The 26,226-nt window shown below is 41.8% G+C and overlaps 1 protein-coding gene across 6 annotated transcripts in view; it reads right to left on the minus strand.

The window, feature by feature from the left end:
• Positions 1–638: 638 nt before the first annotated feature.
• Positions 639–26,226, minus strand: part of MARCHF6 (membrane associated ring-CH-type finger 6) — a 122,409-nt gene continuing 96,821 nt past the window's right edge. For 4 of the 6 annotated variants that reach the window (XM_037893341.2, XM_037893337.2, XM_037893340.2 and 1 more), the window contains 4 exons: positions 12,899–12,988; positions 6,842–6,974; positions 4,879–5,014; positions 639–2,915 (listed from right to left, as the gene is read on the minus strand). In XM_037893341.2, the coding sequence (XP_037749269.1) occupies positions 2,825–2,915; positions 4,879–5,014; positions 6,842–6,974; positions 12,899–12,988 (450 nt within the window). In that variant the 3' untranslated portion in view covers positions 639–2,824. Of the gene's footprint in view, positions 2,916–4,878; positions 5,015–6,841; positions 6,975–9,635; positions 10,929–12,898; positions 12,989–20,699; positions 22,042–26,226 lie in introns of those variants that run through there. The other 2 variants (XM_037893339.2, XM_043540264.1) reach the window with 2 other exon arrangements.

Genomic DNA, 26,226 nt, shown 5'->3' on the forward strand with positions numbered 1-26,226 from the left:
GGGGCAATGGCTTCACCCCTTCCACACCAGTCCTCAGACTAAAGCACTTACTGACATGGGAAGTGCACACTGCACTTTTCCAAAGAGCATACAGTGTCCACTGCACTATGTGCTACTCCAGCATTCCTGGAGATATTTTGCTTCAGACACAGATGCCACTGGTGCAGAGTCTCTCAGCCCCCCTAACAATGGTGAAGAATTAACTGCCATAATAAAGCCTTTACTGTTGAATCTCTATCACACAGGACAATAATCCAGAGTATTATTTAACTAGAGTATTAAACCTTAAAACAAAAGCTGCCTTACATTTTCTTCTCAACTCTGTGTGTCTCAGGAAAGACAGTGAAGGTTGTGTGGGACAAATGTGTAAAATATACTCAGAATAAAATAATATCTTGAGATAAAAAGACTTTTGGAGGTTTATAGTGGCCAGATACAGCAACAAACTTCACTTCCCTTAAATATCTGTAAAATAATGCAACTTATTTTCATTAAGAAAAGCAAACATAACTCATGTAATCTTGCGTCTATCTTTAGTGCAAAATATTTAATAAGTTTACCTAACTGACCCAAATGCAGATTTGGTTTGTATTATGATTTTTAAAAACAAACAGTAATAAGAAACAAAGCACAAAGGCTTTTTCTTAATAAACTTTAATATTTCTTGAACACCAGTTTATCTGGATAAAAAACACAAATTACAAGAGTGCACTATTGAAAATGCTACATGAAGAAGCACAGCAGTGCTGGCAATATGTGAGTGGTAAGACTGTTTGGAATTGTTTACCAAAGACTACGTCCCGGATCAAATCTTGGTGGAACTCAAAGCGTTACCAGTAAATTTCATCTTTTTGAAAAATATTTATCTTACAGAAAGTACACCACTATACATATTCAAATGTAAAACATTTGCATGTCAAAAATATTTGGGATGTGAATACTCAATTTAACTTTAAATTGACATGGACAGTGAAAATGTTTAGGCCATTTTTCCATTACTTCATTTTACTGGACATTTTCTAAGAATCACTCCAAAGTGCTCACATATTATAGTTCAAAATGACTAGAATAAAGTAATGTAAAGTACCAATTGTTGATCTCTTGGTAGCGATAGCCCAATCCTCCTACTGCTTAACACAGATGCATCTGGCATGTGTACATTGTCAAGGAATCTAGGCTCCTGATACCAAGATATTAATTCAGTTTAAAAAAATCCTGGACCAATACAGCTCTCAAACTTCACTGTCAAATCAGAGGCAGAGATGCAGCATCTTGTATGTCCAACGTATTATATTTTACATACATATAATTAAATATGCAATGCTCAGGGAGAATGCTGAGTAGTAATTTAAGCATGTTCCTTTAGTTTTCTGATTACCACAATAAATCTCCATATATTTTTTTCCTCATACAGTCCGGAAACGGATAACTGCATCTAAGCACATGATTTAACTCTACTTAAAGCTTTGTATTATTGTTCTGTATTTTTCTTTAAAAGACATCTACGTAAAAAAATCATTATCACCACTGAAAAAAATTCTATCTAAATATAAAAATATCAGAAGTTGTTGAACTTGATTTTGGTGGCTCTCGTTTGGCTGTATCCTTGCAATGAAAGTAGTTCATTTTTCTTTAACTCTGTTTAATACTACGTGGATTTCGTTTTCCACAGGTAACATTCTGTACATGTTCACTGAAAGTTTCTAGTGTTACTCCCTTACAAATGAAAAGGTAAAGGTTTATTTTATTTGTATGTGATCTAATATAACATTTATAGTATAATTTGCAGCTTTGGTTGTAAGAAAAAAAAAACAGTTTTTCAAGGTGTTCAGTGAAAGAGCATTTCACAGCATGTTTCTCACACTATGGTCCTGTGCAAACAGGTCAGCTAAGCTTCTTCTGAGTAAATAAAACTCATTAGGGAAATTTACTGTAATCATTTCAAATGCAGAGCTTTAGATATGTCAGGGAAATATTGGTTGAGAATTAGAACTGTAGTCTTCTTACATACCCCTCAATTGGCAGGTTTAAGTGCTCCTACCATTTAGAGCTATTGAATTTTGATTTGGTGCTTAGAATCATGAAATCCTGATTTTCAGTGCCAAAGAATTAATGTCACTGAGCCCCTACAAGTACTGTCTAAATAAGGAAATATTTTTCCTGACCTACCAGTAACTGTACAATATTACAAACCCAGACACATGAAAAAAAAATAATCAGGCAATAGAAAATGTACAACTGCTTTGGTGTTATACAAAACAATAAAAAAGACTGACAGTAAGCTACATAGTTCATTGTGTTCTTACCACAGCCACTTCACTGCTGACTGGAAGGGTGGTTATTTCCTTTTTATATTCCCAGTGTGGCCTTCCAGCCCAAGAAAATCATATTACTGTAATAAGAACTGTCATGAACACCATAAAATATGCTCCAATTTTTATAAAAATGACTTGCCCCTTTGCACCATTTATTTGTGGCACATTGTTTGTCAACAGAACAGCAGTCCAAAATAAAGTGACAACTCGATTTAATAAATTAATATACTTTTTTAAAGATGTACAATGCACATTCTTTTTAATCCAAGGTTTTCGGTATCAGGATACTTCTATTTACACATTTACAGACCTCAGACAGCACGGATAACATCAGAATATGCAGGTAAAGACACAGAACCTTAACTGCTATCTGAATGCTACCAAGAGAAGCGACAAATAGAAACACTGCTGAGAAGATCATAGGGAAGTATGTCCAAAGACTGAAGAGACGTCTGTGAAAAAGGACATGTAAAGGCAAAGAAAAGGTTGAGGTGTTTGATGTGACCATTCTATGCTTGTGCAGACTGAGGTGGTGGTGGTGATGTGCTTTGTTTACCAGATTTTCGCTCGTAATTCACAAGTCGTTGTCCAACAAGGTACCTGGGATTTTAAAGACAAACAGTCATTATTCAACAAAATGGTAAAATGTCATGAATGCACTTTTCTCACCCCTCTACCATCCAGCGTATTGAAAACACTACTACTAACATAGTCCTCCTGTCATTCCAGCCAAGCTTCTTACTCCACACTTGAACCTCCTCACTGGCTTCCTTCCATCCTTTTACTTAAATTCAGGTGCTTAGTTTGCACCTTCTTGGCAGAGCAGGATTAATCATAGGCATTATTGGTCTGTGTCTAGGGACCCAAGTCCCAATTACCTAAGAATCTCGGTTTTCATTTTAAAGAAATATTTCTACCCTTTGTAGTTGGGTTACATTTTCAAATTCTTCTTCACAACAGCTGCCTGAGGGCAGATCTACACTTAAAACATTGCATCAGTAGGGATGCAGCTGCGCCACTGTACTGCTTCAGTGAGATGCTACACAGATGAGAGCGCTTCTGCCATCCGCATAGTTAATCCACCTCCTTGAGAGGCAGTAGTTTATTGACCCTGGCACAATGTAATTTCTTTCTACCACTGCCCTCCTCCCAAATCGCTCCTTACATTCTTCTTAATCCTGTCACATTACTGCTTTTTGCCTTTTGCACTCGGTTTCATGCCTTTTTTAATGTTAATCCCCAAGCTCAGAAGGCACTCCCCTTCTAGTAATTTCTCCTCAGAACCCACTTTCTTCAGGAACCAATCTGTCATTCTCTTCCTCAGTCTTTTCTCATGTTCCTTTTTCCAAACTGTCACCTTTTGTCATGTGCCCTTATTTTACTTCACATAAACAGCATAAGCCACATTCCCTGCTGAAGTTCTGTGCTATATCAACGATTTAATTCAACAAGGTTACGTTTAAAGAACTAATTTTGCACTATCTTGTATGCATATGCTTTATTTTGTAAATTACTTCAAAATCTGATTGCGTAAGTTCCCCTTTCCTACAAGGATGTCAAATAAGGTTACTTACAGAGAGGAAATGAGTTCTGCTCTTCAGTCAAGTACAGATCAGTAGCTACATTTTTAATAAAGTGGAAGAGTATCAAACTGAAATCCTTGTAGGGCAAAACAGTCTGCTTCTTACAGTACAAATGCAGCAGGGGCTGTACTTTCCCACGCTGCGCTACCCCTGTGCGTCACCACAGTGCTGCAAGTGCCACATCTAGTGGTCAGATATTTGCTCACTCATTTCACTTATCCAGGCTTTGGCTTCTCTAGTGATGATGTCAATATGGGAGCCATTTAGGGTTAGTTTTGTAAAGCACATACATCTACTAGGGGAAAAAACCCCCACACTCTAGGTGTCCTTAAACCTCCAACTGCCACAAGCTGGGACTGGACGACAAGAGATGGATCACTTGGAATTGCCTTGTTCTGATAACTCCCTCTGAAGCACCTGGCACTGGCCATAGCAAAAGACAGAATACTGGTCTTAATGGACAGCTGATCTGACCCAGTATGGCTGTTCTCATGAACCAAAGTCATCAAGAGCGGTTACATTTTAGTGACTTTTCACTGCTATCAAATACCAGCAGAGGCCATATTTGAACTGATAACCTGAAATCCATTGCAAGTTTCTTTAGCCATCCAGTCCCTTAGTAACAATATTTTATTGAGGTACTTTATTGTGAAGGAATCTTTCACTTTTATTCGGAACTTACACACATTGAGATTTTTCAGCTCAATGTTTAATTCCCCAATATTTCTCCAACATGTTGCATTGAGAAAAATCAGTACACAGCAAATATCATTTGTCCAAATACATTAAAGCAAATATGCTTTCTAATTATATACAATTGGTGCCAAGGATGTGCATGAAGAATCTGCCCATTCCATCATGTGGCACAGTAATGACATGGTGTACAATGTTACATCATTTCTGAACTCAAAAGAGGTCTGATCTCACTTGTCACAATTTAAGAAAAATTTCCAGCTACAGGGCAGGTGATGTGTACGTACTTGTCATTTTTAATATGTTCATAAAGGCGCTTGAACTGGCGGACCTGGAAGGACAGGATCCCCATCAAAACCACCACCATGAGTAGGAAAGGATAGATTCGGCGCTGTACTAAATTTTGCATTTCAGCAGTAACACCTGCAAAATATATATAGTTAGGTCCACATATATCCATTACATCTTGCAGTATCCAACAGCACTATTGAACAGAACATGCACTTTTCTCCCCCTCTCCCCTAGGGAAGTACCACAAGTAAGGCTAAATATTAGCATGAAATATGCATTTCTAAATACTGTGTATCAAATGAATCATAACTGAGGAAAATAAACTAATTTGCCTACCCTTGTAAACAAGCATACCGTCAGTTCTATTGCTAGTGAGTATCTAGTTTTACCTCCACTTCCTCATTTAACTGAAATCATGAGTTTGTGAACATAGCCTGTACACGCTCATTTATGTTACACATTTATTGGAGAGCAGGCAAACAACATGTCCAGAATTTTAAAAGATCCAACATAACAACTGGGCACTGGGGGCTGAAGTTGTAAGCATTGTGAAAACTCAAGTTGCAAAACCAAACAGTGAGCAGGAGTCCTGTTTGCTTACTGACATATATATAGTTTCAGATACGATGAGATGTTCACCTACATTCATGTAAGAGGTGAATGACCAACTGGTACAATTACTGGACTCCCTATATCCATAACTGCCTCACATATAAAAAGCTTAACAACAAACAAGTGGTAACCAAAACAGATGTTCCATCAAAACTTTGAATTCCTTATGTTTCTGCTGAAATTTGCACAATTATCTATTTGTGCCTTAGTAAATTTAGTTACTGTTCTAGAAAGCTGGTGGAAATAGTCCACATCTATGGAACTTATATTTAAACAGAACTCAAATTCAGAAACATTTTAACAACTTTAATGTACTGATAACAATACAAAACAAAATACATTAGTTTCACCTACTCTAGTCTTCCCTTTGCACCCTCTCTGAGAATTAACTCTTTAACTCAGCTCAATAAGCTTTTAATATGATAGAACATATGTCCACCTACACTAACAGGTGTCTGGCCTCAGTGATATTTGAGCATTGGCCTGCTAAACCCAGGGTTGTGAGTTCAATCCTTGAGGGGGCCATTTAGGGATCTGGGGCAGAAATTGGGGCTTGGTCCTGCTTTGAGCAGGGGGTTGGACTAGATGACCTCCTGAGGTCCCTTCCAACCCTGAGATTCCATGATTGTACAACTATATATATATATAACACCCACTTAACCCCCTCCTCCCCCAGCTCTCCTTCCCTCAAATGCCTGGAGAGATGTTAACTGGCCACTTCACCTTGAATGGCCCCCTGAAATGGAGTGTTAATTACTTATGCTAAACGATCTATTCTACCTTGTATTTAACTGTGACATACTGAGTACATTTCCTAGACCTGAAGAGCTCTGTGTAAGCTTGAAAGCTTGTCTCTCTCCCCTACAGAAGTTGGTTCAATAAAAGATATCTGCTCACCCACCTAGTCTCTCTAATATCTCATTTAAAACATTTATATTCAACGTATCAAAGACATTAAACAAAATGCATGGTGACATCACTATTTAAGCATTTACATGTGCTAGTTAACATTGATGCTATACTGTATTTCCTTTATTACATCTAAGGCTACACTAGAGAGCGATGCAGGTGTGCTGCTATAAGATCTCTTGTGTAGCCACTCTCTCCCATCGACATTATTAATCCACGCCCAGTGAGCACTGGTAACCATGTCTGCGAGAGAATTCTCCCGCTAACACAGTGCTGTGTACACTAGCGCTTATGCCCGTGTAATTTATGTCACTCGGAGGTGGAATATTCACACCCCTGAGCGACATAAATTTTGCTGACAGAGGTGGTCGTGTAGACATAGCCCCTCTTAGGCACAACGGCCAGATAATGAAACAAATACCTGTAATTTATACTTACCTAACAAAGGAACAACGCCAGAAGCTATGATATAAGGTATACAAAGGGAAAGTAATAGAACAGAGATGACAGGTGTTGCCAGTTTTCGAATGATAAAATGTAAATCGATATTACGAATTCCATTTGCATAAACCTAAGAAGAAAGACAAAACGATCAGGAAGAGTGAATCAGAAAATCGCTACAGGTTTTGGTAAATAAAAGTGTTTTACATAATTCAAGTGTTTGTTTGTTAGTACTTCAATATTTTCCTTAAACATACCGAGTTAAATAACTTTGGTGACACCTTCACAAGTTATCACAGACTTAGCGCTTGTCTACACTTGAAATGCTACAGCGACATTAGAGGCGACATTAGACATGAGAGGCAGTAACTAGGTCAATGGAAGAATTTTTCCGTCAACCCAGTGATGTCTACACCAAGGGTTAGGTTGGCTTAACTACACTGCACAGGTGTCTGGATTTTTCACACCCCTGAGTGGTGTAGTTGGGTCAACCTAGCTTTTTAGTGTAGACCAGGCCTAAGAAAGGCTGTTTTTCAGTTGGAGAAATGGCTATGATTGTAGAAAAAATACCAGCAACGGCAAAACTTATTTTTGTAACTGCTGGTGATGTTACAGAAATACAAAAATGTTTCAGTAACTGGTTTTTAATAAACCAGGTGTTTAACAACTGTTAATTTAATTTTTAGTCCATGAATTTTGATCCATAATTATGAAAGTATTTAGCATACATACCTATGTATTTTTTCATTATACATTAAGTTTATCATATTTACATTCTTTAAAATATGTCCAGGTTTCTAATTTTAATAATACACAATTTTTCTCTCTCTCACACGCACTATCATTACTCCTCAATTCAGAGACATCTCTTTGTCCACAGATATACATACTACTGTAACATACAACACATTCTGTTTCTCCCTTAGTGGTCCCTTTTCTAATAGCTTTTATTATACTCCAGTTACTCCATAAATGTCAGCAGTGTAAACTGCAAAAACAAGGAACTGTAGCATCCTTAATCTACCTCCCATTCATTCTATTCTAACTTTCATCCTACTTAAATACCTAAAACAGTAGTCACTATTAGTTTTTTCCTCACCTTTAAATCTACAGTTATATCCTTGGTGTACAAGTGTAAAGTAATGTAGTGTAAACTTTTACCAAAATGCCATTCAGTAGGCATGTGTACATTCAAAACAAGTAACTTGCATGCAGTGGGTGTGAAAGGAAATACGGTAATAAGAATATTATGATAAAATCAACCAACCCACCAAAAAATAAAGTTACCCCCAAATCTCCAAACTAAAACCAAAACACCACTGAACCAAGAGCCTGACTGAACGAGTGAGTGTTGGCAGCATGATCAGAAGCTCAAATATAGGCTCTTCTGAAAAGTCAAGGGAAGAAATCCCAAAGTGGTTCCAACAAGTCTGTTTCATACTTTCTGTTACCTTATTGAAAATTGTTTATCCAGTCTATATTAGCAATTAAACGTCTTTCAAAATTAGCTGAAGTGGAACCAGGAGGAACTACTGTCAGCAACTAATTGTTGCCCTAGCATATGTAGGAAAGGACAAGAAAGCAGTTTAGAAAAAGGAGGAGAGTTCCATCTTCCAGAGGTAAGTGATAGATCTTTGTTTTGAAAAAGTGCTCAGATACTAACACGATAAACACTATAGAAGTGTCTATACATTTTTCCTGGGGGCATTCTGCGCCATTATACAAGTGCAGAATTAATGTCCCCCTCACATGCCCCCACCCTGAATAATTGACTCTGATGGGGAGGTGAAGGGAAGCTGTGAGAGGGGTCACACTACAATTACACCTTCTGCCCACCAGGAGCTGCTGTGGCACCAGAAGAGAGGGCAGCTGGCTCATGGGGCACAGCAGCCAACCACAGAGAGGGAGGGGGCAGAGGCTGCTTTCCTCACAGCACCCTGCCCATGGGGCCAGGTGAGAAGGCCCAGGACAGACAGAGCGGGGCACACAGGGTTGTTGGGGGTGGGGGGTGTTCCCATACAGACTAGGATTCAGAAGTGCTAGTGTGGGAGGACAGAGTGCGGCAGGGGCATAGGAGCTAGTGGGGTGACAACACTGAACCAGGGGCTGAATGAGAGTGGGGGTGCAGGGACACATGGGGACATGAGCAGTTATGCCTGGCTCGATGGGAAGTGGAGGTGCAGGGACACATCAGGACAGGGGTAGCTATGCCTGGCTGAGTGAGGTTCAGGGCCACAGTGGGTAGTGGAGGTGCAGGGACACACAGGGATGGGGCAGATGTGCTTGACTGAATGGGAGAGGCTAAGGGTCAGCCAGGGTCTGCCTGGGAGAGGCTCCCCAACTCTCTAACAATTCCTTCCCCCTTAAATTATCTGCTCCATACTTGTCCCACCCACACACAACAACCCTCCAAGTTCACTTCCAGGCTCCTTCCCAGCAATTACTTCCCTCTCCCTCAGCTCCTCCATTATCCCTGACTCTCCCAAGCCTTTGCACTGCTTCTGAGGGGTGCGGGAAATACGTTTCTGTATTGTAGTTTAAATGAATTACTCAAAGTTCTGTATTTATATGTCTAGCAAGGAATCTTTTTTGTTGTATTGTTACAGACATATTTGCTGACAGGTATATTGAAATAAATTGCCAAAATAATTGAAACTGGCATGACTATATTTTGTTATTTTGCCAAATAAAATACACAGAATCTTGCAGAATTTTAAAATATTGTGCACATTTTTAATTTTTTGATGCAGAATTTCCCCAGGAGTAATAAATAAATGTAGACACCTCATTCTTCCCAAGTGACACTTAGCTTTCTCTGTAAGGCCAGTAAGATTTTATTTATCTTAATATTCTTTAGTTGCTCATGTCTATGTAACAAAAAGTTCTCAAGATCAATTTTTTGGGGGAGAAGTTTCCTCCTTAATCTTGGTTCATTTGGTATAGAATCCATCTGAAGCCAACTTTCACTTTTCTATTAATTTTCACTTTCATTGGTCACCTAGTCCTGTTTCCAGAGATTGAGTCAATTTCAGGCGTTTATATCCTTTCCTCTTATAGCAGGATAGTGTAGAGGAATGGATAAGAAATGAGAAAAAAAATGAAATAAACCCACATTTATTGCTTAAAACATGTAGTGATATTAATTATATCTATTTTATACACTAGAAGCTCTTCTCCTGTGGAGCTTAAAAATTCTGCTAGGATCCAACTTGTAACATATCTAAAGGTAAGCCTCAGGAAACCTTTAACTTTCTTATTTACTGATCTCCTTTTTAGTTAAGAAAAGGTCATATTAAAAATTATTGACATACCTTTATAATAGTAATATCAAGTTTTCATATTTGCAAACTCTTGAAAGTTAGGAAAAAAACTTCATTTTAACGGAGACTATCACAATGCACATCTGTATGCAATATTTTTCTATTTTCTATTCCAGTTTTAAATTGTACTGTAGCTTAATGTATTAGACACATACAATAAAAATACAGGACATGTTATGTCCTGAGTTATTAGAGGTATAACAACAATTATTCCATTTTCTGACCTGAGTGTTCAAAATTGACGTTTGTGGACATATGTTTTTTTTTTTTTCAAAGAACTTACTTGAATATTCTGAGTAGAAAAAGTGCAATCATATTTAGGATTGGTCAGTTTACTATTGTATCTCCATACTAAGGTTGATTCTCCCATTCTAAGACCGATTTTGACTCCAAACCTTGCCAATACTTGACTAATCCATAAGAAAGTTGGCACGCAGTATCATCTACCAGGGTAGGATTTTTCTAGAAAGCTTCAAGCAATGTAGGTAAGCATTTCTGAGATATTGGGGTTCCAAAACTCTTCAGGAAATTACTTGTGTGAGGAAAAAAATTGAGAACACAAAACCCTCACAAACGTAAGAAAGTCTAAATTTTAAAAATAAGTTACACTTAAAAGAGAAAACATTAAAAAGAATGGAAACATACAGTTAAGGTCACCCAATCCATTTTTACTTGGTGTCACCTTTTACAGAGCAATGAAAACCTCAAATAGTGTACCATGACCCTGCTAGTGACTCCAAAACAGAGAAGTGATGTAGCTGAACCTGAAATAAGAGTAAGGGAGACTTAAACAAAAGTACACCTGTCTCTAGAGTAAAATATTCTGACTGTCTGGCATTTACATAGGGCCCATATGGCATAAAGCGAAGCATATACCTCTCTTCACCAAATGAGACAATGTCTGGGACAATTACCAAAAACAATACACTGTTTCAAATGAAAGCATTGTCATACAGAGTTTTAGCAGAGACATATAGCTGTGATACTGGCACTACAAAATTCTTAAAACACCATTTTGAGAAGTGACTATGTAAAAATGGCATTTTCTTGTACAACAGTTACTCTCTTTAAGCATATAGCTGCTTAACTTTACTAAAATAAATGTTTACTACTTTGTATTCCTTGTTAACACTGCAGAGCCAGCAGCTATGGAAGAAAGTAAGATTCTATTCCACCATTAATCAAACAGAATATTATTTTACCTTAGATTATCTTTTTGGGACATACAGAGTCTCTTTACTATGTGTTTCTACAGCATCCAGTTCAATGAGGTCCCAATCCTGATTATAATAGCAAGGCACTACTGCACTGAACTGCTGTAAAATTACTAATGATTTGTGAGCCAGAAGTAATACAGGCTGACCCTCAGTTTCCAGGGTTTGCATTTAGAAAGACCATCTATTTACTTATAAATTGAATAGATATGATCTAGGATCATTAAGATAAACACAGAACCTCACAGATATTATTTTTAAACAGATTATCATAGAATAATTAGGGTTGGAAGAGACCTCAGGAGGTCATCTAGTCTAACCCCCTGCTCAAAGCAGGACCAATCCTAAGTAAATCATCCCAGCCAGGGTTTTGTCAAGCCAGGCCTTAAAAACCTCTGAGGAAGGAGATTCCACCACCTCCCTAGGTAACCCATTCCAGTGTTTCACCACCCTCCTAGTGAAAAAGTTTTTCCTAATATCCAACCTAGACCTCTCCAACTGCAACTTGAGACCATTGCTCCTTGTTCTGTCATCTGCCACCAATGAGAACAGCCAAGCTCCATCCTCTTTGGAACCCCACTTCAGGTAGTTGAAGGCTGCTATCAAATTTCCCCTCACTCTTCTTCTGCAGATTAAATAAGCCCAGTTCCCTCAGCTTCTCCTCATAAATCATGTGCCCCAGCCCCCTAATCATTTTAGTTGTCCTCCGCTGGACTCTCCAATTTGTCCACATCCTTTCTGAAGTGGGGGGCCCAAAACTGTATGCAATACTCCATATGTGGCCTACAACTACACTTTAAAGACTGGACCTCAAATTAGGTAGTTTATACCCATGGGCACAGCATGGCAGGCAATCTGCATGTACATACAAAGCCATGTACTCCAGAGTTCAACTTCACAGACCAACTACACAAATAAAAGAGATTTAGTAGATTACAGAGTTAAAGTCATAAACAAGAACCTTTAGCAAGAAGTCTCCATGTACAGTGTTTGCACAGCTGGCAGACAATCAGTTAAGATTGAATGAATGACTTTAATTGTGTATTTCCATGCATTATAATTTCCAAATTTAACCTTAACTTTAAATTTCCTAGCTAATATAAAAAAAAAATAAAAATCAAAAAACTTTTTTAAGACTACTCTACTCTCAAAGATTTTTTTCCACATAGCTAATTTTTATTTACAGCCTGGAATCCCAGTTAACAAAATTTTGTGCCCAGTACTATCTAAATCAGAAGGCAGATACTCAAGGACCAGGTGTTAAAAAAAAGTTATGATTAATGAGAAAAATGAGCACCAAGAAATAAGACTGTTAAGAAATATTTGGAGGCAAAACATTGCAGGACATAACCAGGTATTATGGTAAAATGTTAACTCAAACATTTTGTGGGGAGTGGACATACATGGCTTTTGAAATAGGAGTTACCAATTTTAGGTTCAGGTCCTTCCTTGTTTTTGTTCTTTTTTATACTTAACTTATATTTTAATGCGCTCTAAGAAAAAAAATGTTACTTTCTTACCTGTTCGATAACTGTTTTCAACCACCACTGTGGGCCCATCAGAGTTATGGCAGCAATTATTTTGGCATGCAGAACTCCAAGAGCCCAGTCCTAATTTTATAAAAGTGAACATAACAGTAAAAGTAAACTGTCAGTATTTTCTAAATGTGTCTTGACCAGCCAAAGATTTATTACAGCAAATCTCTAATATCAAAATTACTTAAAACCATCAGAAAATTGCTTTTTTACTTTCAAAGTGGAGTAGTTTGAAGATGGCATCTGTTGCAAACTCATAAGAAAAAAAGGACACTGCAAGGCTTGAGTACTTGTAAAAAGCGTTGAGATTTATGTACGAAAGATATATATAGAAGTCCTAGCTGTTATTAAACCAATGACAAAAAAATAATATAAACATTACACTCTTCCAGTACACTCCTGACCTGGACAGGTAAGGTTGCTAAGATTTTTATTTCTAATTTAGTTTTATTTTGGTTTGCAAGACATCTACAGTAGAACCTCAGAGTTATGAACTGACTGGTCAACCACATACCTCATTTGGAACCAGAAGTATGCAATCAGGCATCAAGGGAGAGACACACACAAAAAAGAAAACAGTACAGTACTGTGTTAAACAAACTTACAAAATAAAGGGAAAGTTTAAAAAAAGATTTGACAAGGTACGGAAACTGTTTCTGTGCTTGTTTCATTTAAATTAAGATGGTTTAAAGCAGCATTTTTCTTCTGCATAGTAAAGTTTCAAAGCTGTACTAAGTCAATGCTCAGGTGTAAACTTTGGAAAGAATCAAAATGTTTAGTTCAGAGTTAAAAAAATGTCATTTATGAAACTCCATTCCTGAGGTATTCATAACTCAGGTTCTACTGTATTTCTTGGAGAATGGAAGGCACTGAAATATGCAAGTACTGAAGCAATTCAGAGACTGTAAATATCCTGCCTGTTCACAAGGACAGACGTGATGCATGCCCAAATGAGTGAGAGAAATCAATACCCTTTATATGTAGATGACAAACTACCCAGCTGAAAAGTTGGTGTTTTATCTATGCTGCAGCTCTCAACTAGGGTGGTTCACAGGAAACAAACTACAGATTTTTAGGGGGATTTTAAGCATAGGTTAGATTTTAGGCCGATCGATCATGGAATGCCTTTCCTTAAAGGTGGCCCGCAAACAAAAAAACAATGGGGTTGTTTGTTTATACACATAATAAAAGCAAAAAAGGTTCTTTCAAAATCTTTACACATTCGAAATTCAGTTCTTGTATACCTTATTTTATTTAAAATGCACTATGGACAGCTACAGAACTGTTAGGATTGACTCATTACAGATTAGGAAGACTGAAACAGCCCCAGACAAGTGTCTCCTCTTGGCCCCTCAGCAAACTGCTATGGGGGATCCAACCACTGACTTTGCAGGTGTTTGTTCAGACTCCAGAGGATTAAGAGTCCAGGCACTGCTACTGTCTTGAGGTCCACAGGTATACTTTCGGGGTACAGCTCCTCTGTCTAGTACATCATCCTGAGAGCTTAGACCACAAGGCCCCCTGCCTTGCCCCTAGAACAAGTACTGACCCCTCAGGCTTCCCCCATAGCTTAAATACCCCCTCCTCCAGAGCTCCGCACAGTGTCTTATAGTTTATCTCTTCAAGGGAGCATGTGGTAGGTGTAAACAGAGGCCAGAATTCTTCAGTCGACCTAGCTACTGCCTCTCAGAGAGGTGGATTACCTACTCTGATGGAAGAGATTCTCCTGTCATCTTAGGTAATGTTTACACTGAATCAGCTGTGCCACCATAGTGTTATGTGTACTTTGCATAAAATTTTAAACCACCAGAGCTCTCTAACAGCATGAGAAAGAAACAGATCTATACAAAAATAAACCTATGACCAAATGCACCCCTGTATTCACACCCTACACACTTATGTAATAATCTTTGTACAAAATATGCCTTGTGAGGTATCATCTGAAAACTAAAAACGCACTAATCAGTAATATCATTGTGAAATGTACATAGCAACATTACATGTAAAGTTATGAATTCACCCTCTATGATGTTGGTAGCATAGTTGGTTGCCTGACTAGGCAAGAGTGGTTAAACAGGTTTATCTTATACAAAGGAATGTGTGTTTACCAAAATTTACATAAAAGTAGTAAACAGGGTTCTTGAGACAGCAAGAGACAGACAAGGCAAATCTGTATTTCAGCATACTCAGAGGAGAAGAAAGAGCATGGGGCCACTTCCGCATGGCCTTCTTTACTGTTTGAATAAACTTTGCTTTGAGGAGTAATCCTCAGAAGAATCCACTTCAAGGTGGGACTGGACTATAAAAGTGAGGGGCAAAAACATCCCCCCTCCTTCTCTCACATACCTATGAATACAAAGGAACAGCTCTTTGGAGTTTGGGGACAGATCCTGACTTTAGCACTGTTGTTGGGAACGTGTGGTAAGGATTATACCTTGAATCAAGACTAGTTTGTCAAGTTTTAGCTACTAGGAAGCGTTAGATCTTTAGTTCTCTTGTAACCATTTCTGACTTTGTAATACCTTGTATTTGTACTCACCTAATCTCTTTTTGTCGTTATATAAATTAGTATTATTCTTTAAAACTAATCCAGTGTTATGGTTGAACTGAACTGTTTGAATAAACTCCAATTAAAGTAGCAAACTGTTGCATATTGACCCGTTACTAGGGCAAGGAACCTATAAATATCTGAATTACCCAGGAGAGGGCTGGACAGTGCAGAACACACATTTCTGAGAAAATTCAGGACCGGGAGTATGTTGGGGTCACCATGTAAGTCAACAACCAAGGCTGCTGGGAGCCAGAGTGTTGCTGACAGGCTGCTGGGATCAGAGTTACAGTAATTCCACACTTAACGTCCTCTCGCTTAACGTTGTTTCGATCTTACGTCCCTGCTCAATTACAGAACATGCTCCATTTAAAGTTGTGCAATGCTTCGCTATAATGTCGGTTGGCTGCCTGCTTTGTCCACAACTGGCACCCCCCCCCATCAGCTCCCCTACGCCCCCCAGCGCCTCCCGCCCGCCGGCAGACCCTGCGGATCAGCGCCTTCCCTCTCTTCCCCCAGCCTCCTGCCTGCGGCAATCAGCTGGCTTGCAGCATTCAGGAGGGAGGAAGGAAGAGCAAGGACTCGGCATGCAGGCTCCCCTTCCCTCCCCTGCCTCTTGAATGCCGCAAACCAGCTGACTGCCGCAGGCAGGAGGAAGAGGAGGGAGGGAGGCTGCGCGCCGAGTCCTTGCTCCTCCTCCGTAAACACCGCAAGCCAGCTGACTGCCACGGGCAAGAGGAGTGGGGGGGAGGAGTGAGGACGCAGTGCCCCTCCCACTTCCCTCCCCTGACTCCTGCCCGCAGGAGGAGCGAGGACGCAGCATGTGGACTAACGGGAGAGGAGGGGGGGAAAAAGAGGCGGGTTAAGGGTGGGGGCTTGGGGGAAGGGGTGGAGCGGGCGGGCCAAGGGTTGAGCCCCCCGCCCCTGGTGCTTGCAGAGTAGGGGAAGCTGCCGCCGCTGCTGTGCAACGCGCTTCCCCTACCTTACAGCACCTTCAGCCTCCTTGGCTGCCTCATTGTCTCCAGTGCCAGTGGGCTGTGTGGGGTAAGGCAGGGGCACCTCCCAACTATAGTGCTGTACTGTATAGTATGGCAAAAAATTTTTCCCTGGAACCTAACCCCTCCTATTTACATTCATTCTTATGGGGACATTGGATTCGCTTAACATCGTTTTACTTAAAGTCGCATTTTTCAGGAACGTAACTACAACGTTAAGTGAGGAGTTACTTTACTGGACCAGGCCTGTGGCTATACACACTCAGGGTGTGACTGCATGCTGGCAGGCTGCTTGAGAGCGACCCAAGTTGGGGGCATCAAAGTTTGCAGGGCAAGCGGTGACACGACCCCTCACTGGTCTGGATTGCACCCCAGAATGTGACAGTGGTGTAGTCGAAACAGGATTTATACAAAGACTGGTATTTTAATGGAGATTTACACTTTAAGCACTGGTGTAACAGTTTTAAGTGAGACTCAGTGTGGCGGCTGGGAACAATAAAGAGAGGTTACCGTTTTTTATTTTCTGTTTATTTTGGGTAAGAGAAACAGAACAATAGTAAAGAATAAACATGAGCACCAGAGAAGGAACTATAAAGCTAGAGCTGGCTAGGTCAGAGAAAGAACAAAAAGACAGAGCGTGAACACCGAAAGTGGTACACAGACATGAAAGCCAAGGAGAGGAAGAAAAGCAGCAGTAGGAAGATGCACAGTGACGAGCCATGTAACTGAAACACAAAGAAGCCCTAGAAAAGGAGGAGAGAGAGAATAATCTGGACATGATGGCAAGACATAGATAGATCCCACAGTCCCCAGGCATTCCCTTCATCCAAGAAGCATTCTGCTGAGATAAGCTGCACACAGCATACAAGGAAACAGACTGTATTGATGAATATCTTTGCACTTTTGATAGCTATGTGAGGTTCGTAAGACAAGGAAGTCCCCACACTGATTGCAAAACTCTCCGGTAAAGCTTTAAATATATTTAATAAAATGCCGATTGGAGAGGCTTTGAAATACCCTGAAATTTTAAAAAACTGTTTTGCACAGGTTTCAAATTACTCTAGAAGTGTATAGGCTGCAATTTAGGAAACTCAGGAAACGTGCTGGCACGAGTGAAGTGAGTATGCCTATAAAATGTGTGATCTAATGAGAAAGCAGGTAAAGGGAAAGTGAGCTGAGGACTGTGACTAACTATTTGATCTCTCTGCTCAAGACCATTTCCTAAGCAACTCTTCTGAGAAGGTCAGACATGCAATATGGAATATATCTTTACATTCTGTACAGGAAATTGCCATCCTGGCTGATTCCTTTGTGCAAGGTCAGATGTCTAATGAGTGCAAGACATAGAATGAGGGTCACAAACCTAGGGTAAAGGGACCCCATCCCAGATAGGAAATAGTGAGGTTCGGGGCCCAGGCATTCACCTCCCCAGAATCATTCCCCTCCTAGAAATCCCCATCACAGACCTCCGGGACAGGAAAATGGTCCAAGAAGGCGCTTCCAGTGTAACTCCACTGAGCACCTGAGAAATCAATGCCCTAAATTAAAAGAAACGAAGACCAAATCCTGTCTAGCCCAGATTAATGCAGCTGTCCTTAACACAGGAACCCAAGAGGTACCTGCAGCTCCTCTGATGAATTTTGTGAGATCTGACCCTGTAGATGTAGACCTGGAATTTATTAAAGTTGCCAAAGTGAATGGCAAAGAATGCACAGGGTGGAGACATACTGGTGCCCAGATCTCTCTGGTCAGGGAAAGCATGGTCCAAAGGACTGACCTGTTGCCTGGCCAGGATGTAGAGCTTCTGGCACTAGGGAAACACAAAATTCTTGTGCCTCTGGCTTGAGTTCATTTGGAATGGGAAGGTTTAAAGAGTGACTTAGTAGTGGGGATGCAAAATAGTATCTGCATGGAAATGCTTGTGAGGAATGATATTTTGCATATGACTAAGGCTGCGAACATTGTAACCCATAGTAAAAGGGATTATTGTGCTGGGATTCCAGGAGGAAATTATAAAGACTCAGAAACTGCTAAGGGGAGAGGGGAAGGTCCCTCCAGCTCCACTGCAGCAGAAGAAATCAGCATGTTTCCAGGTGCAGGAGGGGCCAAGGCCAGCTCCTGTATGGCAGAGGAAAGACACATGCCCTCAAGGGGAGGAATTAACCCCTGTTACTGAAGAAGCTGTCACAGTTGTCAGCTGTCAACGTTTTGCAGATGGACAAATGGCAGACTGCACTCTAGAATGAATAAGGGAATATGTCTTAGAGGGAGCCCCAGTAAGGGGAAATGGGGAGAGGTTTTTTGAAGAGGCAGAGGGACAGCCAGTAACTGAACACATACAAAAGTTCAGAAAAGAGTTAAAAGACACAGATATGGTTCAGACTAAACTCAGGGACAGTCAGTCCAAACAAAAGGCTTGGTATGACCAACATACTTCTAAATGATCTTTTGAAATAGAGGACATGGTGTTAGTATTAAGCCCTGTGAAAAAATGCAAAATTCTTGGGAAGGACCTTTTGAGGTGATAGAAGAGGTGAAGGAAGATACATATGTTAACAGGCCTCATGATAATGCTGTCCCACACTGTACATGTAAACAAACTTAAAGCTCATCACAGCACGGAAGCCATGGCAAACATTGTTGGCTAGAAGGGGAAACTGAGAGACACACCTGAATGCCAAAGTAACTCATCTTTGGAATGCATCAATATTTGCAGTGAGTTAATCCTAGCTGAAAAGCCATTATGAAAAGTGTTATCTGTGCTGCAAGAACACAGACAAGTGTTTTCTAGCAAGCCAGGGAAAACTCTGTTGCTGACTCATAAAATCATTACTGAAGGATCACAGCCATCTCCCAGCAGGGCCTGCCATACCACTGGCAAGGTACAAGAGCAAATTCAAATAGTAATACAAAGCACGCTGGACATGGGAGTCCAGCTCTTGGGTGTCACTTGTGGTGTTGGTCCTTAAGAAAAGCACTGTAAAGTTTTGTATTGATAATAGCAAACTCAGTGCTATCACTGTGCCAGACTCTTATCCCACACCTAAAACTGATGATATGCTGGATATTTTAAGCAAAGCTTAATATCTCAATTCTTTTTATTTAGTTAAGGGGTACAGGCAAATTCCTTCAGATGATGATGCACAGAAAAAAAAATCAGCTTTAATTAATGATACGGGGCTGTATGAATTCAAAGTGTTACCATTTGGGTTAGTTAATGCAGGAGTCACTTTTCAGAGGCTGGTCAACTGAGTGTTAAATGGATTAAAGGACCTTACAGGGGCCCATGTCAACAATATAGAAGCGTTTAGTAACACCTGGGCTGATCACAGCAAAGCACGGAATGGCACCCGAGGTTGCAGGGCAAGCGGTGACACAACCGCTCGCTGGTCTGGATTGCACCCTGGAATGCAATAAAACCCTAACTGCATTTCTCTGCATTCTTTGGGCTAAGGTCAGAGTTGTCTGGGCCGTCCACGGTCCTTCTATCACAGTGCATGCTTAAGTTCTGAAACATGGAGCCTTCTCTGTCCACTTGGCTACTCTGACCTTGGATGGCCCATCCTCTTACCCTCTGCTGCCCAAACTTCTTGGCTCTCTCATTGAGGCCCCCAGCCATTTATAACCTCTTGCCTGGTGATCTCTGTCTTTTTGTCCTGGCTTGGGAATTTCCATTCTCTCAACCTGCTGTTGAGGGGAATGGAAAGAACTCATTTCCCTAAGATGTAGTTACTTTTTTGTAAGGCCTATTCAGGTGCTGATCGTTTTTAATGATTAGCTATTGTCCCTGGTCTGGGACAGGGAGGTACATGCTTAAAGGCTTGAAAGCAATGAAAGAGGCATTTATGATACAACAATTTTCAAAACAACTTTGGAACATCATAATATCAACTAGAATTCCTAGGTAATACATACACTCATCAAATCACCACAAAGACATCACAGATCATAAAATGGCAAACTTATATTCAGATTTTTTAAAACAGTTTTCGTTAATACCTATTTACCTATAATACCTAGAGCTGGTCAAAGAATGAAATCCTATTTTCATAAAAATTTCAAAATTGTTTTCATTTTAAGAAGTGTTACCAGTTTTTAACTCCCCCTGCCCCCACACTCCGATAAACACATACCCCAAAATGGTTATCAAACTTTCGTTTTAACAAAAACCACATTGTTTTTGATAAATGAAAAATGTCAATAATCCTCAAAAGAGTTTTCAGTAATTTTTTAAAAAACACATAGAAAAGAGGCACTTTTTTGCAAGGAAAATTTGACAACGTTGATACTTTTTACAACAAAAATGTAAGTTTTACAAAAAAGGTCATCACTGACAAAAAAAATCTATTCCAGGAAATTTCAAACACTGTGTAGTAAGCTAGAAGAAAGATTAAGATCTTAAGAGTCAACTTCTACTGCAATCTTAACTATGGAGTCACTATATGGTGCATCCATAATCCAATCTTTTCAGGAAGCTTTGTTAACAAAAAAGATTTTATTAAATTTAATTCCAGACTTCTGAGCATTTCCGTAGTTCATATTTGTTTGGAACTGAGACAGCGTTTCTGGATAATCTTTTTCATTCGAAATTCTTTGTTCTTGTTATTCCCATTGTTACGTAATGATAGTTTTATGAATAATCACGATCAGACTTGTATAACTGTTATTAGTAACAACAATGTACATTATAAAGACAACTCCACAGTGGTGGACAAATACAAAGATGCTATGTGAGCTTCAATGTGTAAATTAAGTTGTTCTCTTTCACGTTGAGACTGTTTTACACACCTAGTTATTGTAAGTAAATAAAAACTTGTTTGCATAGAAGTTAGAGATTCACCATCTCAGAATACTTTTTGTTACTTGGTAGATACAGCTTTTACATGCTTATACTGCGGTTAAAAAAGCTTATTCAAAGTTCAGTTTGGATGAAACAAACAACTAGTTGTCACTTACAGCCCATAGTAACTCCACTTACTGTATCAACCCCTTAGAGGATCTTTGCCCTCCTTTCCTAGCCCATCTTAAAATTGCTAGTCAAATCCAATTAGCAAGGAAATTCAGAGTTAACATGGATAATCTGCGTCAACAGTTCCTCCTTATGTGATTTTACACAGGTAGGAGGCGAATGACCATTACTATTTTCAAGTACCTAGACCAGGGGAATGGGCAGCATTAAGTTAGCATAAGGCCACAGAAATCCACTAAACTCTTTGGTGGGCCATTTTTTCTTAACGGCTACATATTGTGTAACTCAGAAATGTTTGCTACAATACAGCATGTTAATATATAATTCACCATGGATTAACAGTGTAAAACAGAAGTGTTCTTAAATATAAAAAACGGTTACTCACCTCTCATAACTGTTGCTCTTAGAGATGTGTTGCTCATGTCCATTCCAACAGGTGTGTGCACGCGCCACATGCATGATCGCTGGAAGCTTTTCCCTAGCGGTACCTGTAGGGTCAGCAGTGGAGACCCCTAGAGTGGCACCCTCATGGCGATGTATATATGACCCTGCCGACTCGCCGCCCGTTCAGTTCCTTCTTGCCAGAAGACTCCGACAGTGGGGAGACGGGCGGGACCTGGAATGGACATGAGCAACACATCTCGAAGAACAGTTACGAGAGGTGAGTAACCGTTTTTTCTTCTTCGAGTGATTGCTCATGTGCATTCCAATAGGTGACTTCCAAGCGGTTACCCCGGAGGACGGGTCGGAGTTCACCTGACTGTCAACTGGAGGACTGCCAAACCAAAAGCAGCAGCATCCCTTGCCTGCTGGGTAATTGCGTAATGGGAAGTGAAGGTGTGGACTGAAGTCCACGTTGCTGCCTTGCAGATATCCAGGATAGGGACCTGTGCCAGGAAAGCCGCAGACGTCGCTTCTGCTCTGGTGGAATGCGCTGTAATAGGTGGAGCTGGAATTTTAGCCAGGTCATAGCACATCCTGATGCAGGACGTGATCCATGATGAGATTCTGTGATGAGATAGGAAACCCCCTCATCCTTTCTGCAATTGCAATAAAAAGCTGTGGTGATGTACGGAATGGCTTTGTGTGTTCAATGTAAAAGGCTAAGGCCTGACTAACATCTAAGGTGTGAAACATGTGCTCCCTGTTGGTGGCAAGGGGTTTCGGGCAGAACACAGGCAAGAATGTGTCCTGGTTCACATGAAACTGGGAGACCACTTTGGGTAAAAATGCAGGGTGGGGGCAAAGCTGCACCTTGTCTTTATAAAACACTGTGTACGGGGGTTTGAAGGTCAGGGCTCTGAGCTTGGATACCCCTCCTCGCAGAGGTTATAGCTACTAGGAAGGCCACCTTCCAGGACAGATAGGAGAGAGGGCAGGTTGCCATAGGCTCAAACGGGGGCCTCATGAGAGAGGATTGAACCAGGTTTAGGTCCCGGGGGGAACGGGCCGATGTACAGGTAGGCAAAGTCTGCAAGCCCCTTAAGGAACCTGCCCACCATAGGGTTACTGAATACTAATCCCCCCAGCATTCCCAGGTGGAAGGCCGAAATGGCCGCCAGGTGTACCCTTAGAGATGATATCGCCAACCCTTGGCACTTGAGGTCCAAGAGGTAGTCTAGGACAAGGGGAACTGGGGCTGATTGTGGTTCAGATCCTCTTTGTTGGGACCAAATGGAGAAATGCTTCCACTTGGCCAGATATGTGGTTCGAGTGGAGGGTTTTCTGCTTCCCAATAGGACTTCCCTGACTGAGTTCGAGCACTGAAGTACCAAAGGGTTCAACCATGGAGTTTCCATGCTTTGAGGTGGATGGACTCCAGGTTGGGGTGCTGCAGCTGGACGTGGTCCTGTGAAATTAGGGATGAGCAGATGGGGAGCTCTATTGGTATGACCACTGAAAAGTTCAGCAATACGGTAAACCAGTGCTGGCGGGGCCATGCTGGTGCTATCAGAATCAACGAGGCCCTGTCCTGGCGAACCTTGAGGAGCACTCTGTGTGTGAAGGGGAACGGTGGAAATGCATACATCAGGTGCCCCGCCCAAGATAGGTGACAGGAGTCCGCAATGGAGCTCGGGCTGTAGTTCAGGAAGGAGCAGAACCTCTGGCACTTCCTGTTGCCCCGCATGGAGAACAGGTCTGTATGGGGAAAGGCCAACTTCTGGAAAATTGAGTGGGTGATATCCGATCTGAGGGACCACTCGTGTCCCTGGAACGAGCGGCTGAGGCAGTCTGCCAGCTCGTTCTGCACCCCAGGAAGGTATGACGCCTGAAGGTGTATGGAGTGCATGATGCAAAAATCCCACAGGGCGAGGGCTTCCCGACAGAGGGGAGAGGAGCAAGCACCACCCTGTTTGTTTATATAAAACATCGCTGTGGTGTTGCCTGTGAGTAGTGATACGCACCTGTCTCGGAGACGGCTCTGGAATGTCTGGCATGCCAGGCGAACTGCTCTCAACTCTCGGACACTGATGTGCAGCGATAGCTCTGCCTGGGACCAGAGGCCTTGGGTTCTGACACTGCCCAGATGAGCTCCCCAACCAAGCGCTGAAGCATCCATAACCAGGACAATCGTCGGTTGGGGCTTTGCGAAAGGTACTCCCGCACAGACCATCTGAGGTTGGAGCCACCAGTGGAGGGAGTTGAGTATTCGTGGGGGGAGGGTCACTATTGAGTCCAATGAATCCCTGCCCTAGCACCTGTGCTAGCCACGCTTGTAGAGGTCGAAGGCGGAGCCCGGCGTGCTGCACCATGTATGTGCAGGTTGCCATATGTCCCAGAAGCCCCATACAGTTTCTGGCTGTGGTGATTAGGAAATGAAGGAGGGTATGAATAATGTCCAAGATTGCTTTGAAGCGTAGCTCTGGGAGGAACGCCCTTGTGACCGTTCAGTCCAGGAGGGCTCCAACGAACTCTATCCCTTGAGTGGGGGTCAGGATAGACTTGGGTTCGTTCAAAGTAAGGCCCAGTCTGAGGAATGTGTCCCTGACCAGGGATACATGCTGTGCTACCCTTGTTTGGGATTCTGCCTTGAGAAGCCAGTCATCCAGGTATGGGAAAACCTGGACCCGGCGCCTGTGGAGGAACGCTGCCACAACCGCCATACACTTGGTGAATACCCGAGGGCGGAGGAAAGGCCGAACAGAAGCGCCCTGAACTGGTAGCGATGGCCACCGACTACGAACCTGATAAAACGCCTGTGGGAAGGGATAATTGAAATATGGAATTATGCATCCTTCATGTCGAGGGTGGCGTACCAGTCTCCCGGCTCCATTGAGGGAATGATGGTGGCCAGAGAGACCATGCGAAACTTCACTTTTTTTATGTATGAGTTAAGGTCTCGCAGGTCCAGGACAGGCCGAAGCACCCCCTTAGCCTTGGGGATAAGGAAACAACAGGAGTAGAACCCCTTCCCCCTGAATTGCTGAGGGACCTCCTCTATCGCGCCTAGCGCTAGGAGTGACTGAACCTCCTGTAAAAGAAGTTGCTCATGAGAAGAGTCCCTGAAGAGGGATGGGGGAATGGGGGTGGGAGGGCGGTATGGAGCAGAATTGGATAGAATATCCCACCCCTACCGTGCTGAGGACCCAGCGATCTGACGTGATCTGAGCCCAAGCCTGGTAGAAACGGGAGAGTCGGTTCACAAAGGGATGGGAAGGATCCGGTAAGGTGACTGGTGCACCGTCCTCATGCGTAACTTCAAAAGTTAGGCTTAGGGTCAGGGAGCTGTTTAGTCAAACCCTGGCCTTGGCCCAAAGAGGACTGTGGGTGTCTCCTATTGTTTCTGCCCCTCCTTCTAGGTGGTCCTTGGTAGAAGCGAGATGGGGGCTGAGGCCTAAAAGGCCTTCTCTGAGGTGCCGGGTCTTTCCTCGGTGCCGGGACATCCCGCACCAAGGCTGGTGCACTGCGTACTGAGGAGACCGGTGCCAGTTCTGTCTGCGGCTGAAGGGCCGATTCCATCAAAAGGAGTTTCAGGCGGTAGTCCCTTTCTTTCTTTGTTCTGGGTTTAAAGCCCCTGCAAATACGGCACTTATCTTTTTGATGGCCCTCACCGAGATACTTGAGACAATCGGCGTGCGGATCGCTTGTGGGCACAGCCCACACCTCTCACACGCTTTAAACCCCTGCAGCCGAGGCATACCCCAGCGCCGGGGAGAACAATAACTACAACTATTAACAACTTGAATAACTATCTACACTGAAGACAAAGGAAACCACTAGGCTAAGCAACTTGTGAGCAAACACTAAGCTGTTCCAAGGACCGTCATGGGTGGTAACAAGGAACTGAATGGGCAGCGGGTTGGCAGGGTCATATATACGTCGTCATGAGGGCGCCACTCTAGGGGTCTTCATTGCCGACCCAACGGGTACCGCTAGGGAAAAGCTTCCGATGATCGTGCATGCGATGCACGCAGACACCTATTGGAATGCACATGAGCAATCACTCGAAGAAGAAAAGCCCTTTACAGCATAACCTTTAAACAAACAACGTAAGTCTTTCACTAACCCTTTTTCCACTGTGCAGAAGAGAAGGGGATTAATACATGAAAACATCCAAAAATAAATATCTTCAAGTTTGTTCTCTGCCTTTCCCAGTCTCTGCCTCCTCTCTGCTCCCCCATGGACACAGGGTCTACCACATGGGTAGTACTTAAGTTATATAGGTCAAAAATGGGAGGTAAAACAGATCTTGTGAAAATCTGAACCTGTGATCCTGAAGAGTCAAGCAACCTCCTTCTGGTTTAACAGTGCTAGGAACCCTCATAACCCACGAGTTGCCTTTTTTTTTTTTTTTTTTAAG

Source organism: Chelonia mydas, chromosome 2 (assembly GCF_015237465.2).
Source record: "Chelonia mydas isolate rCheMyd1 chromosome 2, rCheMyd1.pri.v2, whole genome shotgun sequence".
Classification (NCBI taxonomy): domain Eukaryota; kingdom Metazoa; phylum Chordata; order Testudines; family Cheloniidae; genus Chelonia; species Chelonia mydas.